At 42.8% G+C, this 19238-nt stretch overlaps 1 protein-coding gene across 2 annotated transcripts; it reads left to right on the forward strand.

The window, feature by feature from the left end:
* The first annotated feature begins 4101 nt into the window (after positions 1-4101).
* Positions 4102-16805, forward strand: leo1 (LEO1 homolog, Paf1/RNA polymerase II complex component). Of its 2 annotated transcripts, none has more exons than XM_084064833.1 (14): positions 4102-4184; positions 4379-4530; positions 5360-5853; positions 6899-7155; positions 8069-8176; positions 8338-8432; positions 9399-9544; positions 9905-9989; positions 10531-10625; positions 10721-10855; positions 12700-12835; positions 15672-15876; positions 16081-16169; positions 16509-16805. In XM_084064833.1, the coding sequence occupies exons 1-14, from the start codon at positions 4124-4126 to the stop codon at positions 16632-16634; spliced, it is 2184 nt and encodes a 727-aa protein (XP_083920959.1). In that variant the 5' UTR covers positions 4102-4123; the 3' UTR covers positions 16635-16805. The 2 variants fall into 2 exon arrangements, with proteins under 2 accessions (XP_083920959.1, XP_083920960.1); XM_084064834.1 differs by having other exon boundaries at positions 15672-15864; positions 16072-16169.
* The last annotated feature ends 2433 nt before the right edge of the window (positions 16806-19238 follow it).

Here is a 19238-nt window from a genome sequence, read left to right on the forward strand (position 1 = left end):
ACCACACAGGAAGAGGGTGCGGAGCCTATTCACTGACTGAGCAGACTGACGGGCGTTTGAACCAATAGCGGCACGGCATTGTTCAGCGTAGGTGTAGCCAATGGTGTGAGAGCCAATCCAGTCTCAGCAAAGAATACTCTATGGTCATAATAAAACTAATGTCACTCACCATCGTCATCACATAACTAATATAACTATTGTCATCATATAAGTAATATAAGTCTATGATAATAATATAACTTAGAACTCTATGGTCATAATACATCATATTATAGCTAAATAAGTATATTGTCATATTCAAACTATAACTCTATGGTCATATTCAAACAAATTTAATAATAACTATATGGTCCAAGCCACAGTTGAATTTCAGTCTGGTATAGCTTGCCTTCAGGACCCAATAACCTAACCTTATCTAATACGCTGGCCTTATATTTGTAGTCTTTCCCAGAAAGCACAAGCTAGTTAGCTATTAATAACATTGTCAGACACATTTTTGTATTGATGAATGTCAAAGAGTCTGACAAGACCTAGCCCTATGCCGTCCTAAATAGGCCTAGATCAGGTTGGTCAATGCGTTTATTTTATCCTTTGCAATGTGATCTAACTAGCCCTCTCCCTCTCTAACATTTCAGTTAGGTTTCTGCATCATGACTTCTCTAATAGTCATAGTCATAGTCAATTGGTTTCTATACAGTTGCTAACATAAGGATAGTGAACAGCATTTGCATTATGCCAGAAACTGCTGCTGCAGAACCCCCATTTTAATCTTTAGTCTTCTCAAATGTATTTTGCAACCAGTCCAGGATGAACATAAGATACAATAATTAGTGATGAAAGTCAATGTATGTGCTCTTTAACATAACACAGTATAATAAGTAAGTTGAATATGAGTGTATTTTGCTCTTCAATATAAGACAAAATAATTAAAAGCAGGAGTAGGTATTCCTTTAGTAAGGACTACACCAATAATGTATGTGTACTTACCGTATCCATTAATAGCATCTGTCATTTTCCTGGTGTGCTATTGTCAGGCTTGTATAGCTTACAGTACAACCTGTTTTCTGATCCTGAAGAAATATCTTCAAAGAAAGAGAAATGCATGTGGAGCTGAAGTGTGCACATTTTTCATTTTATAATTGTACAGTACTCTTTGAACAGAACCTCACCGCTATTCCTGGTTTTATATAACCTTTTCATTGGATTTATATTAACATCAAGTAATGTCATTTTGAAGAAGCATTTCCTCTGGTGTGTTCAGGTCCACTAGCTCTGATGAGTAGGAAGAACAGAACAGAAGTCTTACTGACATACATATTGCTGAGAATGCTGACTCAATGAATGTCATTAAGATCTGTCTCAGGAATGTGAAGCGCAACCCTTGACAATATTCAGAACGAGAGAGAGAGAGGGAGAGGAAGAAAGACAGATACAAAATGGAATTTCCAATCCCTCCAGACTGAACTATACTCTGTAGCTGCAGAGTGTAATCTGTTTTGGATTAGACTAATGAATAGTACAATGAGTTTAACACTGTTCACTAGTCTTTTACACACACACGTACATGCACATGCGCATGCACACGCACACGCACACGCACACGCACACGCACGCACGCACGCACGCACGCACGCACGCACGCACGCACGCACACACACACACACACACACACACACACACACACACACACACACACACACACACACACACACAGAAAAGATCAAAGGAAGAGTTTAAGGGTCCTTTTGCTCTGTGGCAGACTGGCTTACTTGTACAGTAAAAGCCAGTCCTTGACCTGCAGATCGTTTATAATTTGGAATATTTGAACTCCTGACCTGGTGAGGCAGAGACTTAAATGGTCGTCTGGGCAGAAGTGGCACCCTTCCAAGTTCCAACAGGCCTGTTTGTCACTTCTGCATTCTGCCTAATATTCACACACACAAGGAACTGTAGACATCACTGGACCTCAGTTCGCAAAGATCATGGGCAACTTATGTGAACTTAACCTTTCTTCAACTATTCTCCATTACACAACAGTGCAGAATGTCATGTACACTTTCAGTCACACAATACATTGTGTGGCTGCACTGTCTGGCTGTTACAAGATATCTCACATGTAATACGAATACCTTGAGAAGAGTGGTAGCTGATCAAACATACATGAATATGGCAGGACATAAGCTCTGCAATTAGTTCTGCCTTAGCACCTCGTGCTTATTGCGCATTCTGAGCTAAGTACCATCAGTCAGTCATTTCAAGCAACACAGTACCAGGCGAATGTTCAGAGCCAGATAAAGGTACTATATAGCTTTGAACTTAAATCCCCCCTCATATAGCCAGTGGTGGAACGTAACTAAACAGCATCAACCACTTAGCATTGACAGTGGAGAAAATGTGAGTTTGAGTGATGGACTTGTTCAAAGAAACCTGAGCAAGTGGCCGTGGATCAGCCTGTTTCACCTAAGATAACCTATTGCCCCATGGGTTGAAATAACTTATTCCAGGGTGTCAGGTTAGACATAGGCCTGTGTACTGAATGAGAACTATAAACTAGGTTACTTGTACAACAAAATGATGATGATGATCTTCTTCTTTGGAGAGGGGGATCTTATCTGAGGTAAAAAATGGTGTAGCTTTCTGATCCTTTGTCAGTGCCTGCTTTTGGAGCAGAATGGCTCTTTGTGCTTGTGTATGTGGGGTTGGCACTGCCAAACAGAAGCTCTGTGGTTTCTCAATGGTATGCCATACTTTAGCAGCACAGAGCAGTTGGCAATGAATGAATGGATAACAGCATGGCTACCTTTGGCAATCCATCCGTAGCAATGGATAGCAAGTTACTAGGTGTCAGTGGTGGACAAAGTACTCAATCCTAGTGCCTGAGTCAAAGTATAGATACTCCTCGTCAAATATTACTCATCTACAAGTCAAATACGCTCTGTCAAATTTGTACTTGAGTTAAAGTATTGGCATACTTAATTTTAAAAATACTTAAAGGACCATTTCACCCATTTGTGAACCATCTCTGAGGGACTAGTTCACACCAAGACCTGGGAACTCCTGTTCAAGGACAAAGGCCAGGATCTTATCAGGGTGTTCAAAATCAAAATGCAGAGACATAGATCTGTATTCAAATCAAGGGGGTCTGCCGCCTGATTGAGTCTAGTGTATTAGTGACTACTTTCTCATCCTCTTGTCTCCAAAAGGTCACAGACTCAGCTGAAAATTCCCACAATGTTATTAACCAATAATAAATGATAATATTAGTTTAGACTTCCTAATCCATGTTTTATAAACACATCCAGGACCCGATGACACGACACATATGAATAGAAAATATATTGTACAAACAAACAAACAACATTAAGTTACACAACACTGCAAGATAGTGCTGTCAAACAAGTGAAGCCATCTATGAAATCAACACAATTTTAAACAATATGTAGTGGGAGTCCCTGCTTCACATCTCTCTCTGAGCAAAGTAAATGGTCCTTGGCCTGAAAACGTTAAAGACCCCTGACCTAACCCCTGACCAGGCTTTCCACCCCTGACCTAGTCCATTATAGCATTGGTTCTCAAAGTGGGGTCCGGGGACCCCGAGTGGTCCTTCAGGGAGTTCCAGGGGGTCCCCAGCTAAATGATAGATTAGGCACCAAATGGACCCTTATGGGTCTGTAACTCTGAGAGTGTCCAAATGGTCCATTTGGTTCCATTTGGACACTCTCAGAGTTAAATTAACATTGATTTTACAATATGAATTGGGGTCCCAGAGCTATAAATGCCATTAAATGGGGGTCCGTAGCCTAATGCATGTCAAACTGGGGGTCCTTGAAATTAAAATGGTTGAGAATCACTGCTAGAGCCTTAAAAACTGTCTCTTATCGGGGGGTCCCTGGCATAGCTTTTAAAATGGGGGTCTGCGGGCTAATAAGTGTCATTTTGGGGGTCCTTGACATGAAAAAGTTTGAGAACCACTGCATTAGGCTACCTTGACTTGTGTCGTGTCGCCCCCCTGTGTCTGACAAATGTAACTATGTTAGTCGCTCACAACACTGAAGCAGGAAACAGAACCTAACTGTCTGCTATCACTTCCTGTAGGTCACGTTTACTTTACAACAGCGGAGAAATGGCGGACATGGACGAACTGTTTGGGAGTGATGGCGATAGTGATAATGAACAACAACGTGGTGAGAATGATCTTTTTGATCTTACAACTTAATTTAGGATGATCATTTAGCGGCTATAGCTTAATCTAGGACTACATTTTAGCGGCTATAACTTAACCCAACTGTATTAAGTTTGTGTCTCTCGTGTCTCATTGGAAACAGCCTGTATTTTGTAATAGCCTGACTTAAGGATGCATATTTTGTGTTCTTTTCAGCCGGCTCCGGGTCTGGCTCCGGGTCGGATTCGGAGCAGGAGAGACCCAGGTCCGCCAGTAATGTCTCTGGCAGCGGCAGCGACAGTGAGAGGGAACGGGTTGATGATGACGATGAGGAGGGTCCGGATGCAGGGAAGCCCAGCATCAATAAGGTGTGAATTATTACCCCAAAACAATGACTTTGACTGCAATGTTAAAGCTGCACTGCCTAACTGGTTTGTGTGAAAAACGTTATTTTAGATCACTTTTTACGATTAATTTTCATTCATACAACCCTTATTTTTAAGAGTTTTGGAGAAACCATTGAGGGTGACCCTCATTTACAATAATGCCGAGATTACAAACAAATATGCTAACATTTGATAAAATGCCAACATAAAATCAGCAAATAAAATGAGTTAAAGGTAGGGTAAGTGATTTACTTTGGTTAAAATAAGTGTTAAATGGCTCTATATTGTGATAGTGCTCATTGCTATAGAGTGTTTGTTAAGTAAAATGAGAGCTCTCATGTCTCTCCAGCTCTTTTATTAAACAGAAAATGCATTTTCAGTGCTCTCTCCTGTTTGGCTTAAATGTTGTCACCTACCTGAAATGGTACTATAACTATATTCTGTTTACTAAAGAGTTTGAGAGACCCTGTGACCAAACAAACGTTCTGTAGCAATCATTACTATCAGAATATAGTACTTTTTTAACCTTTTTTCTTTTTAATACCCCAAAATATCACTTACCCTACCTTTTTAAAATGACACCAGCATGGGATCAACAGATGAAATCTGTTAAAATACATCAACTCGACAAAATAATCAATTTAAACACTTCCAGACCGGCAATGGACGGAGTATATTCCTATCCCAAGACAGTTTGAGTATATTCCTATCCCAAGACAGCCAAGAGGTGTAAGGTTATAATAATTACTAATGTACCCTATGTGTTGGCGACTTAAGGGTGTCTGCTAAACACTGTCTCTTTACCAACTAGGAGCTGTTTGGAGATGACAGCGAGGACGAGCGACACAGCCGACGCAGTGGCAGCGACAACCAGTCGGTGCGTTCAGGGAACCAGTCAGATGTGAGCATGCATTCGGAGCAAGAGGACAATGACCGCTCTGATGCTGAACAGCACAGTGGCTCCGAGCGTGGCCACCGGGATGAAGACGAGGATGAGGAGGACGGCCGGCGTCGGTCGGATGCTGGGAGTGCAGCCGGGAGCCCGGCTGGGAGTGCAGTGTCGGGGGCGGGGAGCCCGGCTGGCAGTGCGGTGTCGGGGCCGGGGAGCCCGGCTGGAAGTGCAGTGTCGGGAGCGAGGAGCCCTCAATCAGCAAGGGGGAGCCCTCAATCAGCCAGGGGGAGCCCTCAATCAGCCAGGGGGAGCCCTCAATCAGCCAGGGGGAGCCCTCAATCAGCGAGAGGGAGCCCTCATTCAGGGAGGGGGAGTGCCCATTCAGGGAGAGGGAGTGCCCATTCAGACAGAAGGTAGGACATGGGCAGGCTTTACCGTGCTGGTGGCAACAAATAAATCAAAATGTACATGTTAGACCTTGGCAGATTGATCAGCGTTTTTGAACATGATGAACGACGCTCTTCCAAATGTAGAAGTTGAAGTCATACTGTGTAACTTTTTCAATTAGAAACTTTTTCAATTAACCCATTAAGACCTGAGGCCGATTAAAAAAATGTTTTCTAAATCCTAACGCTTTAAAAAATACATATATATTCAAAGATTTGCACAAATGTTCACGATTTTACAAAAATAGCAGCTCTACAAGCTCGTAGCGCAGCACTCGGTACTGCGCTATGAGCTTGTATATCTGCTATTTTTGAATAGCCTAAAGAAATCTAAAAGTGACACAGATGCGTTCCTGGTCTTAATGGGTTAACCTTTGTTATCTACATCACTGGTATACTTTTCACAATAAGCATTCCACGTAAATGTGACTGACAACTTCTCTGAACACTATTTTTATTTGCGAGTATCGCCCCCCCTCTACAGCTCAAAGCGCTGCACTCGGCGCCGCGCTATGAGCTTGTATATCTGCTAATTTTGAATAGCCAAAGAGAACTAAAGTGACACAGATGCGTTCCACGTCTTAATGGGTGAGAAGTTCAGTCACCCGCGAGAGACTCGGTGTAGAGCCTCTGCTCCTTCACTTGGAAAGGAGCAGCGAACCACCTAGCTGAGGTGGTTCGGGCATCTAGTAGGGATGCCTCCCGAGTGTCTCCCTAGGGAGGTCCTCGTTGCACGTCCCACTGGGAGGAGATCTCCTGGTAGACCAAGGACTAGATGGGGGGGATTACATCTCCACACTGGCCTGGGAACACCTCAGCATTCCCCAGGAGGAAGTGGCTAATGTTGCTCAGGAAAGGGAAGTCTGGAGCTCTCTGCTGAAACTGTTGCCCCCTCGACCCGACTCCGGATGAGCGGTTGAAGATACATTGGTGGATGGAGGGAGTGTTTCAAGTTCATTCCAAAATCGTATGTGATTTATTTATTTGTATTCTATTTATTTGTTCCATACAGTATGCACAGTGAACCGGGAACTCCCCAGACCGGTCCGGGTACCCCCCATTCTGACGGTCCGGGTACCCCCCACTCTGACGGTCCGGGTACCCCCCACTCTGACGTTGAAGGTTCCGGAAGGGAGAACCAATCGGATGATGAAAAGTGGGGTGGAGGCGCAAAGAGTGACCAGTCAGAGGATGAGGAGCAGAAGCGTCATCACTCTGATGAGGAAAAAGAGAACTCGGATGACGAGGGTCCAAGGAACAGGAAGTCAGGTAGCCTACTCTGTGAGATCACGTACTAGAATCTCAAAGGAAGAGATACAAAAAAAATTTGAATTGTAAAAGAACTTTGAACCTGAAGGTTGACTTAAAATTCTGAATTTCCCCTCAGGACAGGTTACAGTTTTATCTTGTTAAAGATTGTTATTAAGTAACAAACATCGACAAAACACCGGATTACCACTGCACAGGCGTGATTTTAACATTTTTCAACGTAACGGCAACCTGAAGCCTGATCGTCTGTGCCGATATTTTGCAAGTGCGCAGTAGCTGAAATCGATCACTCATTAATAATTAATGATATGATAAAGTTATATACAGTATACTTTATATCAAAGAAGAAGTTCAAGCTTATTGCTGGTCTATTTTATTTTTCTGCTGCCAAATTAACTACTTATGATACCACCTCCCTGCCTCAGCCTGTGCCCAGCCTACCATGAATACATCTACATTGCCTGTATCTACCCTCTGCTAGTACTTATGTTCTGCTCCTCTATATACTGCATATTATATTCTATATACCATCACTGGTATACCTTACGTTCTATAACAATTTTATTTTTTACAGTTTTCTTTTATGGGTAAAGTTTTCAAATTGTTTAATTTTCAGATCAGTTCATCATACATGAATATAATATAACTATAATTATACAAAGACAAAGACCCATTCAGTTTCCCTCTGAACCATTTGAGTAACCACCCACATGGGACGCCAGGACTCTTATAAATGCGTCATAGATGACTGATGATGTCACAGCCTGGCCACATGAAGTCTGAGATCCACATTGAAGCCAAGTCATTCGAGCCACATGATACCATTTATTATGTTATTATTATTATTATTATTATTAATGTTAACCATCTTATAATGGTTAACATTTTACTCCACACTTGGTTGTTTATTCAGAGTCTCCAAAGGGCAGTGATAGTGAAGATGACTTCATCGGGAAAAAGAAAACCAAGAAGAAGGCTACCTCTGATTCTGATTCAGACAGTGATGTTGGACGCAAGAAAAGTAAGAAACTATTTTGTAATACTATTTTTCTTACTCCAGATGTAATGCATCAGTTTCCCCAAGGCATTTCGGATACAATGCTCCCTCAGTATACTGAATTGCAGCTTGAAAGTATCTGTTATTATTATTTAAAACAATCTTTCTTTCCTCAACCCCCACAGCGAGGAAGCCAGCGGCAGATGACCTTTTTGGAGAAGCTGATGATATCTCTTCAGACAGTGATGCTGAGAAGCCTCCCACTCCAGGACAGCCCCTGGTTTGTCAAAATCTGAATTGCTAAATCCCACCCACTTAAGTTACTGTTGCTATGGTAGTCAAACTTTGTAGGTTTGAAAATGGGAGCCAATTCCCAAACCAGTTTTTTGGGGGAGTGCTCATTTTGGTTCACTCATTATCATGCATGCACGGCGTCCTATTTGGCAAGATGTGGTGGGTGGAAATTCTTTTTCTTTTACATAAAGCAAAACAAGCGCTCATTCGATCACAGTGATTGGAGGCAGGGTTTTGAGGATGAAAGGCTTGGGAGGCGCACAGAGGGGAAAAGTATCATATTACAGCTGGAAGCATACTCCAAACGAAGTTGAACTTTGTTCTGAAGGAGAATTCTTGCTGGGGGTCCATTCTGAACATTGTACCCCATCCAGTGTATACAATGCTGGAACGATGATTTTACCATGGATCTCCACTGTTTGCTTTCATCACCACCTTTTCACGACCACAAGTACTTTAGTACTTGGTTTCGCAGATATGAGTATTTTATTTTATGAGTACTCGCTGATATGAGTGTTTTATAAAATATACAAAATTCTTCAGCTTACCAGATCCTCGAGGGGCTTAAATGAAAACCGAGCTCTGGAATGTGCTAATTTGGTCCGATTCTGTGATCGGTTTCGTACCCTATTGCCTCCATGAATCTACAGTATATTAACTGATTTTAACAACTTCTGGCTCTGTCTTGCTCTGCCCATTAGACGGAGTACAGTCAGCTTTCTAAGTAATAATGATCTGGTCCATTAGCAGTCTGTCAGTGTGTGAGACCCTCCAGGTTATGCCACTTGTAAACAAAACCTTTTTGTAAGTTGTTTTTACAAGCAACCAGAAGAATGGTACCGTCAAAGGTATTACAAAACATTATCTCCCTGTCGTGTGTGTGTGTGTGTGTGTGTGTGTGTGTGTGTGTGTGTGTGTGTGTGTGTGTGTTAATGTGTTTATCCATGCCTAGGATGCAGAGGATGGCATGGAGGATGCACAGGCTGACGAGGCAGTCCCTGAGACCCGCATTGAGGTGGAGATACCCAAAGTCAGCACTGATCTGGGATCTGACCTCTACTTTGTCAAGTTGCCTAACTTCCTGTCTGTGGAGCCAAGGTCAGAGTCCAGCACCATACATGCATTTGCAAGTTTCATTCAATGGAAAAGATTGGAAAGATGTAGTAAACACAGGTCTTTTAAAAATACACTTTTTGAACTTGAACTTGTTTTGAGCTGCCGCATAGCGCTAAAGTGCAAAACTACTGTAATAATGATGAGTCTGTCTATCACATTTGTCCACTAGAGGATGCTGTGGCTCAACTATGGTGCATTGTTTTTAGACTGGTGCAGTATGCATTAGTGTGTTCATCACCAGAGATGCACATCAGCTGTTGGGTGTTGCTGATCCTGTAAATGTACATGTAACAAATATTGTATGGTGTTGTCCTGTATTTACTCTTGTATGGTCCGTCACAGGCCCTTCGATCCTCAGTATTATGAGGATGAGTTTGAGGATGAGGAAATGTTAGATGAAGAGGGACGGACCAGGCTCAAACTTAAGGTACGTGGTTTTGGTTTTGCTTTATGGAGTGTAAAAAGGTAATAATACTTTATTTGACATAAAGCAAAGTGTTTCAGTGGTTATATCAATTACAGTGGCCGCATTACATAATGGTTGTTCTGTCAAATATTTTGTTGGATGACTGAGTATAAAGTTAAAGGCAGCTGTGCAATAATATATTATGTAATATATAGATATACAATCTGTGCAGATTACAGTTCACTTTGTCTTATTGATATTTATGTATTGCTGTTGGGCTATTCTTATTCATTTTCTTATTCCTATTATTTCTATTGTTATACACACATTGTGTATAACAATGTACACACATTTGAGGAAGCTCTAAGTACAATCATTTCACTGCCTACAGTGTTGCTACCAGCTACTTGTTTGTATCGTTTCAGGGAGGGAGAATAATGTCTGAATTATACTGTGGTACTTGCCAACCCCCTCAAACGAGATGCTACATCTCAAGGGGTTATTCCTAAATAAAGAATTTCAATCAACAAGCTTGCTAACCAGCCATCTCTACTTGCTATAGGTAGAGAATACCATTCGCTGGAGAGCAAAGAAAGATGAGGAGGGTAATGAGACACGTGAGAGCAACGCACGCATCGTCAAATGGTCTGATGGCAGGTTTGTATTTTGTTGCTCCCCAGGCTTCGGCTTTATAAACAAAAATACTTTTAACATGTAGTGTAGAATAAAGTATTGTTTTTTTTCATCCACAGCATGTCACTGCACCTTGGAAATGAGGTGTTTGACGTTTACAAAGCTCCCCTGCAGGGCGATCATAACCATCTGTTCATCAGGCAGGGTACTGGACTACAGGGACAGGCTGTGTTCAAAACCAAACTCACATTCAGGTAACACACTTCTACACTCACTTGGTATTAGGAGCATGTTAAGGGCCTTTCACACCAAGCATGATGACTAACGATAATTATGTGAGTGTCCACACACAACTATACGCTCAGTAGAGAGTGGCACCAAGCACAGCAGAGAGGGTGAGCGACATATCTCAGCGTCTGTGACAGTGGTGTTGAAAGACCCGTGCAATATGCTATATATATATGGATAATCTGACTGATTTTGAATCATGAATAGGCGAGATAGTTGTAGGCTACCTGAGGTAATGCCAGCTACCAGCTAGCGTTAGCAATTCATAATAGTCTTCTCATCTCCGTCTAATAATATCAAAACTACCTCTGTGGTAGTTTTGATTCAGAGGGTGAGACCGATCCCAGATCTCCTTGTGATGCATTGTGATTGGCTGTCGGTGTTTCTATCATTCATGAAATTGAATGAAATTTCTGCCTATCAGTATCCAACTAGAACAATGTTTAGTCGGCAGTCACACCCTGTCACACTCCGCGTGGGCACTCGCTTGGCTACTAGCACACTCATGGTGATCAAGTCCGCTTCTGAAGCTGTACTTGCCTTGTTTAAAGATTCAATAATGATTTGTTTTCATTTCACTAGATGTTTAGTGTAAATGGTCTGCATCATACGTCACATGACGCAGACTACCCTGAATGTTTAAAAGTGACACTAAAGGTGTACCCACACAGTGCATTGAACTGTGACACCAGGGGGTCCTGACTGAGTGTCAGTATGTGACGAGTTGGGAGTGAGAATGTGTTGACCACACGACTTGTGCTAAAAAGAAAGAAATGTGAGTTTGCAGTGTTTTTCCTCAGCTGCCAGACCTGGTCGAAGGACCCCCAGAGCTTGTTCCAACTCAACCCAATAACAATAGCAGCTTTAATTGATCTCTATCCAGAAATGTCTTCTATGCTTTAACTCCCAGATTCACCATGTTCTAGCTGCCCTGGTTTCTACCAATCAGACGTCTATAAGCCTCTTACCCTCTCCACCTACCTGGATGTTCTGTCTTTTGGGACAAGTAGCATGCCTGCAAAAGCTGATTTACTGCGCCTGACTGCCCTCCTAGACCTTGTACAGCAGATCGGCACTTGTTTTGATTGAGTATTATGATAAGAGCCGTGTTGGCTTGATCAGGAATTAGGACTAAAGGTCATTACACACCAGGAGCGACGCAAATAAACATACGATAAAGTGACGCGATTATTTCACATCAATGTTTCATTTTGGGGATGCTTCATTCATACCGGTTGATTATTTATTCACGCTGATTTTGTTTTTACCTTGATTCGGAAAATAATTGTCGCTTCATTGCCTCTTTATAATCACACTCAGTGTGCATGTACTCATAACACAAACAAGCAGTTTAATTAATGCGAATGAATCGTACAAAATAAACACTCCCGGTAAAAGGTCCTTACCTTTTAGTCTGCTCCAGAATCAAATTATCACAATAGGTTAGAGAGGAGATCCAAGTGACTGCAGTTAATGTGAAAACAAAAAGGTCTCTGAATTTTATTGTTAGAAATACTGTACAAGGAAATCAAATGCATGCTTAACCAGAGACTTGGCTAGCAAAGAAGCTAATCATGCCAAGTGTTTTACGCATAGAAAGCTAAATGAAAGCATGGCACGTTACTTGCCAGTGTTGATTTAGCTTAAATACACCTTTACACTTCAAGTAAATGTAGTTCGGGGAGCAGTACATATGCAAAACGTATCACTGAAACCATTAGCCCTTGCTCTTTAATGTGTCAGAATCAAAGTCTATAAGTAAGCTACAATAAGTTATAACTATAGGTTCATGCTTTCTCTGTCCTGCCAGGCCGCACTCTACAGACAGCGCCACCCACAGGAAGATGACCTTGTCTCTTGCCGACCGTTGCTCCAAGACGCAGAAGATTAGGATCCTTCCCATGGCTGGACGGGACCCTGAGTCCCAGCGCAATGAGATGATAAAGGTATGGACGGAACCCTGAGTCCCAGCGCAATGAGATGATAAAGGTATGGACGGGACCCTGAGTCCCAGCGCAATGAGATGATAAAGGTATGGACGGGACCCTGAGTCCCAGTGTAATGAGATGATAAAGGTATGGACGGGACCCTGATTCCCAGCGCAATGAGATGATAAAGGTGTGATAACGCTGGACTCTGCACTGAGAATTAATGAGTATTAAAGAGATGATGACAGTACAATAAGTCTGCACTCTGTACTCTTGAGTATATGAGATGATAAAGGTAGGATCACGCTGTGCACTGAGTATTAAGTCCACCTGGTTGTGCTTTCTTTCATTCACCTCTACACGCTCTGGCTGTGTTGTTTTGTGAGTGATTGAGTTCATGTACGACTAAAAGATAAAATGGGTTGCATAAAGTCATAATCTGATATTACATAAGGCAGTTATGTAGAATTTAGTGACGTAGAATTTAGTGACGCAGAATTTGTGTCAACAGTGAAGGTCTGATCTGTTTCTACTGTGAACATCTTTATCTTTGTGTTGGAAACTCCCTTAGTATATTTAGTAGACTAGCAGCCATTGCGTCTCCAGGATATTGGACCCTAAAGTGTCTTGAGTGCTTCAATAGACAAATATTAACACTGACTGACATGCGTTCATATTTTCTCTCGTCTTAATAACTCTTATTTCCAAGGCAAAAATCCTCCGCAATGCTAGAGGTGTTCAATCTTAGGGTTTTGGTGTCACTGCAGAATGTTTTTACCCAATAATTGTGGGATTGTGCTTCATGTGGCTTCAGTTGGTGTTTAACCACTTAAACTCTCTATACTTTGTTACCTAGTAAACTAGAACAGGAGGGTTGGTCGGTTCTGTACTTGGTCTGCTCTTTTTCCCCCCCATCTACACCTATTCTCTTTGCCGTCTAGCAGATCTAGATGTGCTATTTTCTGCTAATGTTTCCCCCCAGAATAGGGATGCTTGGGTTAGGTCAGTGGTTCTCAAAGTGGGGTACGGGGGCCTTCAGGTGTCCTTGAAGGGGTCTCAGAAAGTACCCAGCATCAGTTTAACTTTCACCACTTTAGCCATATTCTATTCTTGGGCTTTTCAAAAATCTTTAAAAATCTTATCGATCACTAAATACAGTGCCTTGGGAAAGTATTCACCCCCCTTCACTATATCTACACCTTGTTAAGTTACAGCCTTTGATTAAATTACAATTTTTGCTCAGAATTCTACACACAATGTCACATAATGACAAAATGAATATGTTTTTTTTAGAATTGTTTACAAATGTGTTAAAAATACAAATTACAAAATGACCTGTGCATAAGTATTCACACCCTTTTCTCAATACTTTGTTGAAGCACCTCTGGCAGCAATTAGAGCCTCAATTCTTCTTGAGTATGATGCTACAACTTGGCACACCTATTTTTGGGGCAGTTTCTCCCATTCTTCTTCTCAGATCATCTCAAGCTGTATCTGGTTGCTTCGGTGCACACTCAGCCATTTTCACATTTCTCCAGAGATGTTCAATGGGGGCCAGTCAAGGACAATCACAGACTCGTCCTGAAGCCACTCCTGTGTTATCTTGTCTGTGTGCTTAGACTCCATGCCCTGTTGGAAGATGAACCTCTGCCTCAGTCTGAGGCCCAGAGCGCTCTGGAGCAGGTTTTCATCATGGATCTCTGTACTTTGCTGCATATTTTTTTCCCTTGATCCTGACTAGTCTCCCAGTTCCTGCTGCTAAAACATATTCCCACAGCATGATGCTGCGACCACCAAGCTTCCCTGTAGGGGTGGTGTTGGCCAGGGGATGAGCGGTGCCTGGTTTTGTCCAGACATTACACTTGGCTTTCAACAGACCAGAGAATTTTTAGGTGCCGTTTAGCAAACTCCAAATGGGCTGTGTGTGCCTTTACTGGGGATTGGCTTCCATCAGGCCACTCTACCTTAAAGGCCTGATTGGTGGAGTGCTGCAGAGATGGTTGTCCTTCTGGAAGGTTCTCCCATCTCCACAGAGGAACACTTGGAGCTCTGTCAGAGTGACTGTTGGGTTCTTGGTCACCTCCCTGATCAAGACCCAGCCACATGACCAGCTGGACGGGACCCTGTGTCCTGTTGGTTCCAAACTTCTTGCATTCACGAATGACGAAGGCCACTGTGTTGGTTGGGACCTTCAAAGCTGCAGAAAGTTTTTTGGTAACCCTCCCTAGATCTGTGCCTCGATACAATCCTGTCTGAGGTCTACGGACAATACAATCCTGTCTGAGGTCTACTGACAATACAATCCTGTCTGAGGTCTACTGACAATTCCTTTGACTTAATGGCTTGGTTTGTGCCTACTCGACATGCACTGTTAACTGTGGGACCTGATAGAGACATGTGCGTGCATTTCTAAATGATGTCAAATCAATTAAATTTACTATAGGCAGACTCCAATCAAGTTATAGAAACCTCTCAAGGATGATCAGTGGAAACATGAGGTGCCTCGGCTCAATTTTGAGTGTCATAGCAAAGGGTGTGAAGGGTGCAAAGGGTGTACTTATGCACATGTGATTTTGTGTTCTTTTTTTTTTATATATATACCGTTCATTTGCTAAAAAAATCTATAACTTTTTTATTTTGGTATAGTTGGAGAATTTTGAGTAAAAAAAATAATTTTATACATTTTTGAATAAATGTAGACAAAGTTGAAGAAGTGAAGGTGTTGAATACTTTCGCAGGGCACTGTACATAGCAGATTTGGGGGACCTTGACATGTCAATGTTTGCGAAACACCGCATACGGTCAATGCATGGATATGAACATAGCTTTCCGCATGTGCGCACTCTTTTTGTAGAAAGAGGAGGAGCGTCTGCGCGCCTCCATCCGCAGGGAGTCCCAGCAGAGGAGGATGAGGGAGAAACAGCACCAGAGAGGGCTGAGCAGCAGCTACCTGGAGCCTGACCGCTATGACGACGACGAGGAGGGAGACGAGGCCGTCAGCCTCGCTGCCATCAAGAGCAAGTACAAAGGAGGAGGAGGCCTCAGGGGTGAGAATCGGAGTATTAACCACTTAAAAGTGTATACTTCTATACTAGGGCTCTATACTAGGCATCCTGTTTTCGCGCTACACTAAATATGAGGCTTGTAGATTGACTATCTCCTGCGAAGATATGTAGTGTAAGCTTTGTGTGGTTTTGGCTGTGTAACCAGTGCATTCACTTTTTCGCTCCCCCCCCCCCACAATCCCCATCCAGAGGAGCGAGCAAGGATCTACTCATCTGACAGTGACGAAGGCTCCGATGACGACAAGGCCCAGAGGTTGATGAAGGCCAAAAAATTGGACAGCGACGAGGTAGGTGCAGTACCAGCTGGAAGAGAAAGAGGGCACTGTAATGCAGAACACCGCTGGGGGGGAAGGAAAAGATTTTCAAAGCCTACTTTTCTTCCTAAAGTAAATGGGAACAAACAGTCCCTTGTAAAGAACATAAAGTGTCAGTCTGCAGCACCAGCTGACGCTAAGGGAAAAGTTTTTGTGTTGAGGCTGCAAATAAAATGCTATGGGTTGAAATTATAACGTTCACACAGTCCTCAGATGCAGTACTCAATGTTTTGCTGCTGTTGTAAATCAGGGTTCCTTTAAGTTCTCACACTCACTGTGTGTGTGTGTGTGTGTGTGTGTGTGTCTCTGCAGGAGGGCGAGGGCTCGGGCAAGAGAAAGGCTGACGACGATGATAATGATGATGACGATGAAACGGCAACTAAGAGGGCAAAGAAATATGTCATCAGTGATGAAGAAGAGGAAGAGGATGATGAATAAGTCCATTTTTTTACTATCACAGCATTATCAGTGCTCCGTCTGCGTGGCGTATTACAGCCACATTTTGTTTTGTACATTTTCAGAGAACTTTTGTGTGTGTGTGTATGTGTTCTGTACATTTGGGGTGAGTCGAGAAATAAAGAATTGAAATGCCTTGCATAACCAAAACTCCTCAAGGTCTCTTTTCCTTATCCATACTGCTTTGAGATTATGGAACAGACCCATTTTCCACTGCAGTCTGAAAACTCATCTCTTAAGACTCCACTTGACCGGGGGGCACGGTGTCGCTGTCGCCTCACTAGCTAGAAGGTCCTGGGTTCGATTCCCGCTGGGGGCGTGTCCTCTCCGCCGCGTCATCAGTGCCCATATCCTAGGTGGGGTTGCGAACGGGCCTTTCTGTGTGGAGTTTGCATGTTCTCCCCGTGTCCCCTAGGGTAGGTACCCTCACAAAAAACATGCAGTAGTCCTGGTCTATATACTGCTTCCCCCTGGTGAGCTGGGGCGCCTGATGGAGGGGAAAGGAACGGGCTGGTTGGAATAACGTGTTCCTTCCACGCGCTACGTCCAACCGGAGAAACTCCCCCTGTCAGGTGATAAGAAGCGGCTTAGTAGCTCCTCATGCATTGAAGGAGGCATGAGCTCAGTTCTGGGCTCTCCCCAGGCTTGCAGAGGGAGAGTTGCGCCCAGGATTACATAGGCAATTGGCACTGGGTGACAACAATGTGTTACAAAATCGTGGGATAAAATAAAAAGTAAAAAAAAAGACCACTTTCCTTGTATCACTCATTGTTCATCATCCATCATTTGATGGATGCTAGTTATACTATACAGACGTATGCATGTTTCGATTTAGACAGATGAATGAGGGTTGCTTATCCACATATTCTTAGTTATCAGCATGAGACAGATGCTAGGTCGCTTGTTGACTAGAGTTCATCGCACTCACCCTGATCTTGCACATTGTAAGTTGCTTTGAATAGATGGCTAAATTGTAAGGCTACCTGAAGGTAGGTTGATGGGGGACTGCATTTCTAAGAGGAAGGCAATAAAGGAAGGCAATAGCTTTATTTATAGTACATCAATGTACAGTATATTTTACTTTTTCTTCCCCATAACAAATCCATCCACAGATGAGGAAGGAAATAGGTTTACCACTCATACACCCTACTAGACATGTCAACATGTCTCATCACGAGAACTAAAAACACTGGCACACTGTGGGCTCCAGTTGTAGAATTGTTTTTCTTTGAGTGCTGGGCTCATTTTCCAAAGCATATGAATCAAATACTTATTTTACATCTTTAGTATATGACGGATATATACATTTTAGTTTAATGCGATTTTAGTTTGTGCTAGGTATGTGTTGTGTGACTGGGTAGAATGTTAAATTGAATTTCTTTCTAGAAGAGGCAAACACTACATTGAATCTTTCCAGAACTTTCTCCCAGTCTGCGTTATGATGGGTACAAGTTACACCTTTCTCCCGTCTTTGTCCGAGCTTTATCAGGGATTGGAAGGTGTTTCATATTTTTCATCAAAAGTGTGTCAAATAAAATATGTTACACCCTTAGGGGAAGGCATCAGATGGAGGAGCCTCTGAAATGGAGAATCTTTCGGAAACTCTGGAAAGGTGCTAGAGATATTTATGTTAGGATTATTATTTCACCCAGTTTCACTCACCCACTCACACTTATAATGAGGCAAAAGAAAACAATATATGACATATCAAATGCATCCTTTTTTGTAGAAAAATGCGAATGCATTTTCCAACCTACATGCACACTTGTGCCTACTGTGTGCATCGACTTGAGAGTGCATTTAGGAAAGGTATTGGAGTAGGCAGACATGTGTGGTTGATGGAAAGAATAAGCACTAGTCCTACTTTGAGATCAAAACCATCTGAGCTTAAATGATGAGCGACCAGGGACGAGGGGATTTGGGGAGTGTTACAAGTGAGTTAGAGATAGCAATGTGTGGTATTGTAATAGCGAGATCCGTCTAAACCTGATACTGCCAATTAGAGGGAGGGAGGAAGGGGGGGGGGGTGTTGGTTGAAAGAGACCTGAGAGTCTACCCAGCTAGAAGGAGTTAAATTAGTCACATGAACACTCAGTGTTTCACTGTACAGTGAGAGTGGTGACGCCAGGACTGTCGTCGAGGGATGTTTGAAGTATTGTGACCCTAGATCCCGTCTGATCCACCTGATTCTGATAAGAATGGATGGAATGACGGCCCTGGTTACTGATTCAGCCCCCGACAGCCACAGTGACGCACGGTGTCACACACTAATACACACAGCCATTTAAACTGGACTCCCAGGGATAGACGGTGACCTTTGCTTGGAACCGCACCACCAACCGCATCCAAACCGAACCGGTTGTAGCCAATCACAATAAGTGCAGACTGCAGAGCTACATAAAATGTTCTCTCTGTCGACAACAGCCTGTCTGTCCCTCACATACTGTACACACACGTGCACGTACGCATGCATGCACGCGCGCACGCGCTGTTTCCAAATAGGGTCAGACATCTGTAACCTCAGCTCAGAATAACAACAAAGACCTTTGTGCAATATTTATGGGCTGGGTGTGAGTTGGCCTTTGT

Source organism: Gymnoscopelus microlampas (assembly GCF_963454915.1).
Source record: "Gymnoscopelus microlampas genome assembly, chromosome: 1".
NCBI lineage: Eukaryota > Metazoa > Chordata > Actinopteri > Myctophiformes > Myctophidae > Gymnoscopelus > Gymnoscopelus microlampas.

Coding starts and splice junctions, on each gene's coding strand:
- leo1 (XM_084064833.1), top strand. CDS start 4,124: ATGGCGGACATGGACGAACTGTTTGGGAGTGATGGCGATAGTGATAAT. Junction 4,185..4,378: donor TGATAATGAACAACAACGTG/GTGAGAATGATC, acceptor TGTTCTTTTCAG/CCGGCTCCGGGTCTGGCTCC. Junction 7,156..8,068: donor TCCAAGGAACAGGAAGTCAG/GTAGCCTACTCT, acceptor TTGTTTATTCAG/AGTCTCCAAAGGGCAGTGAT.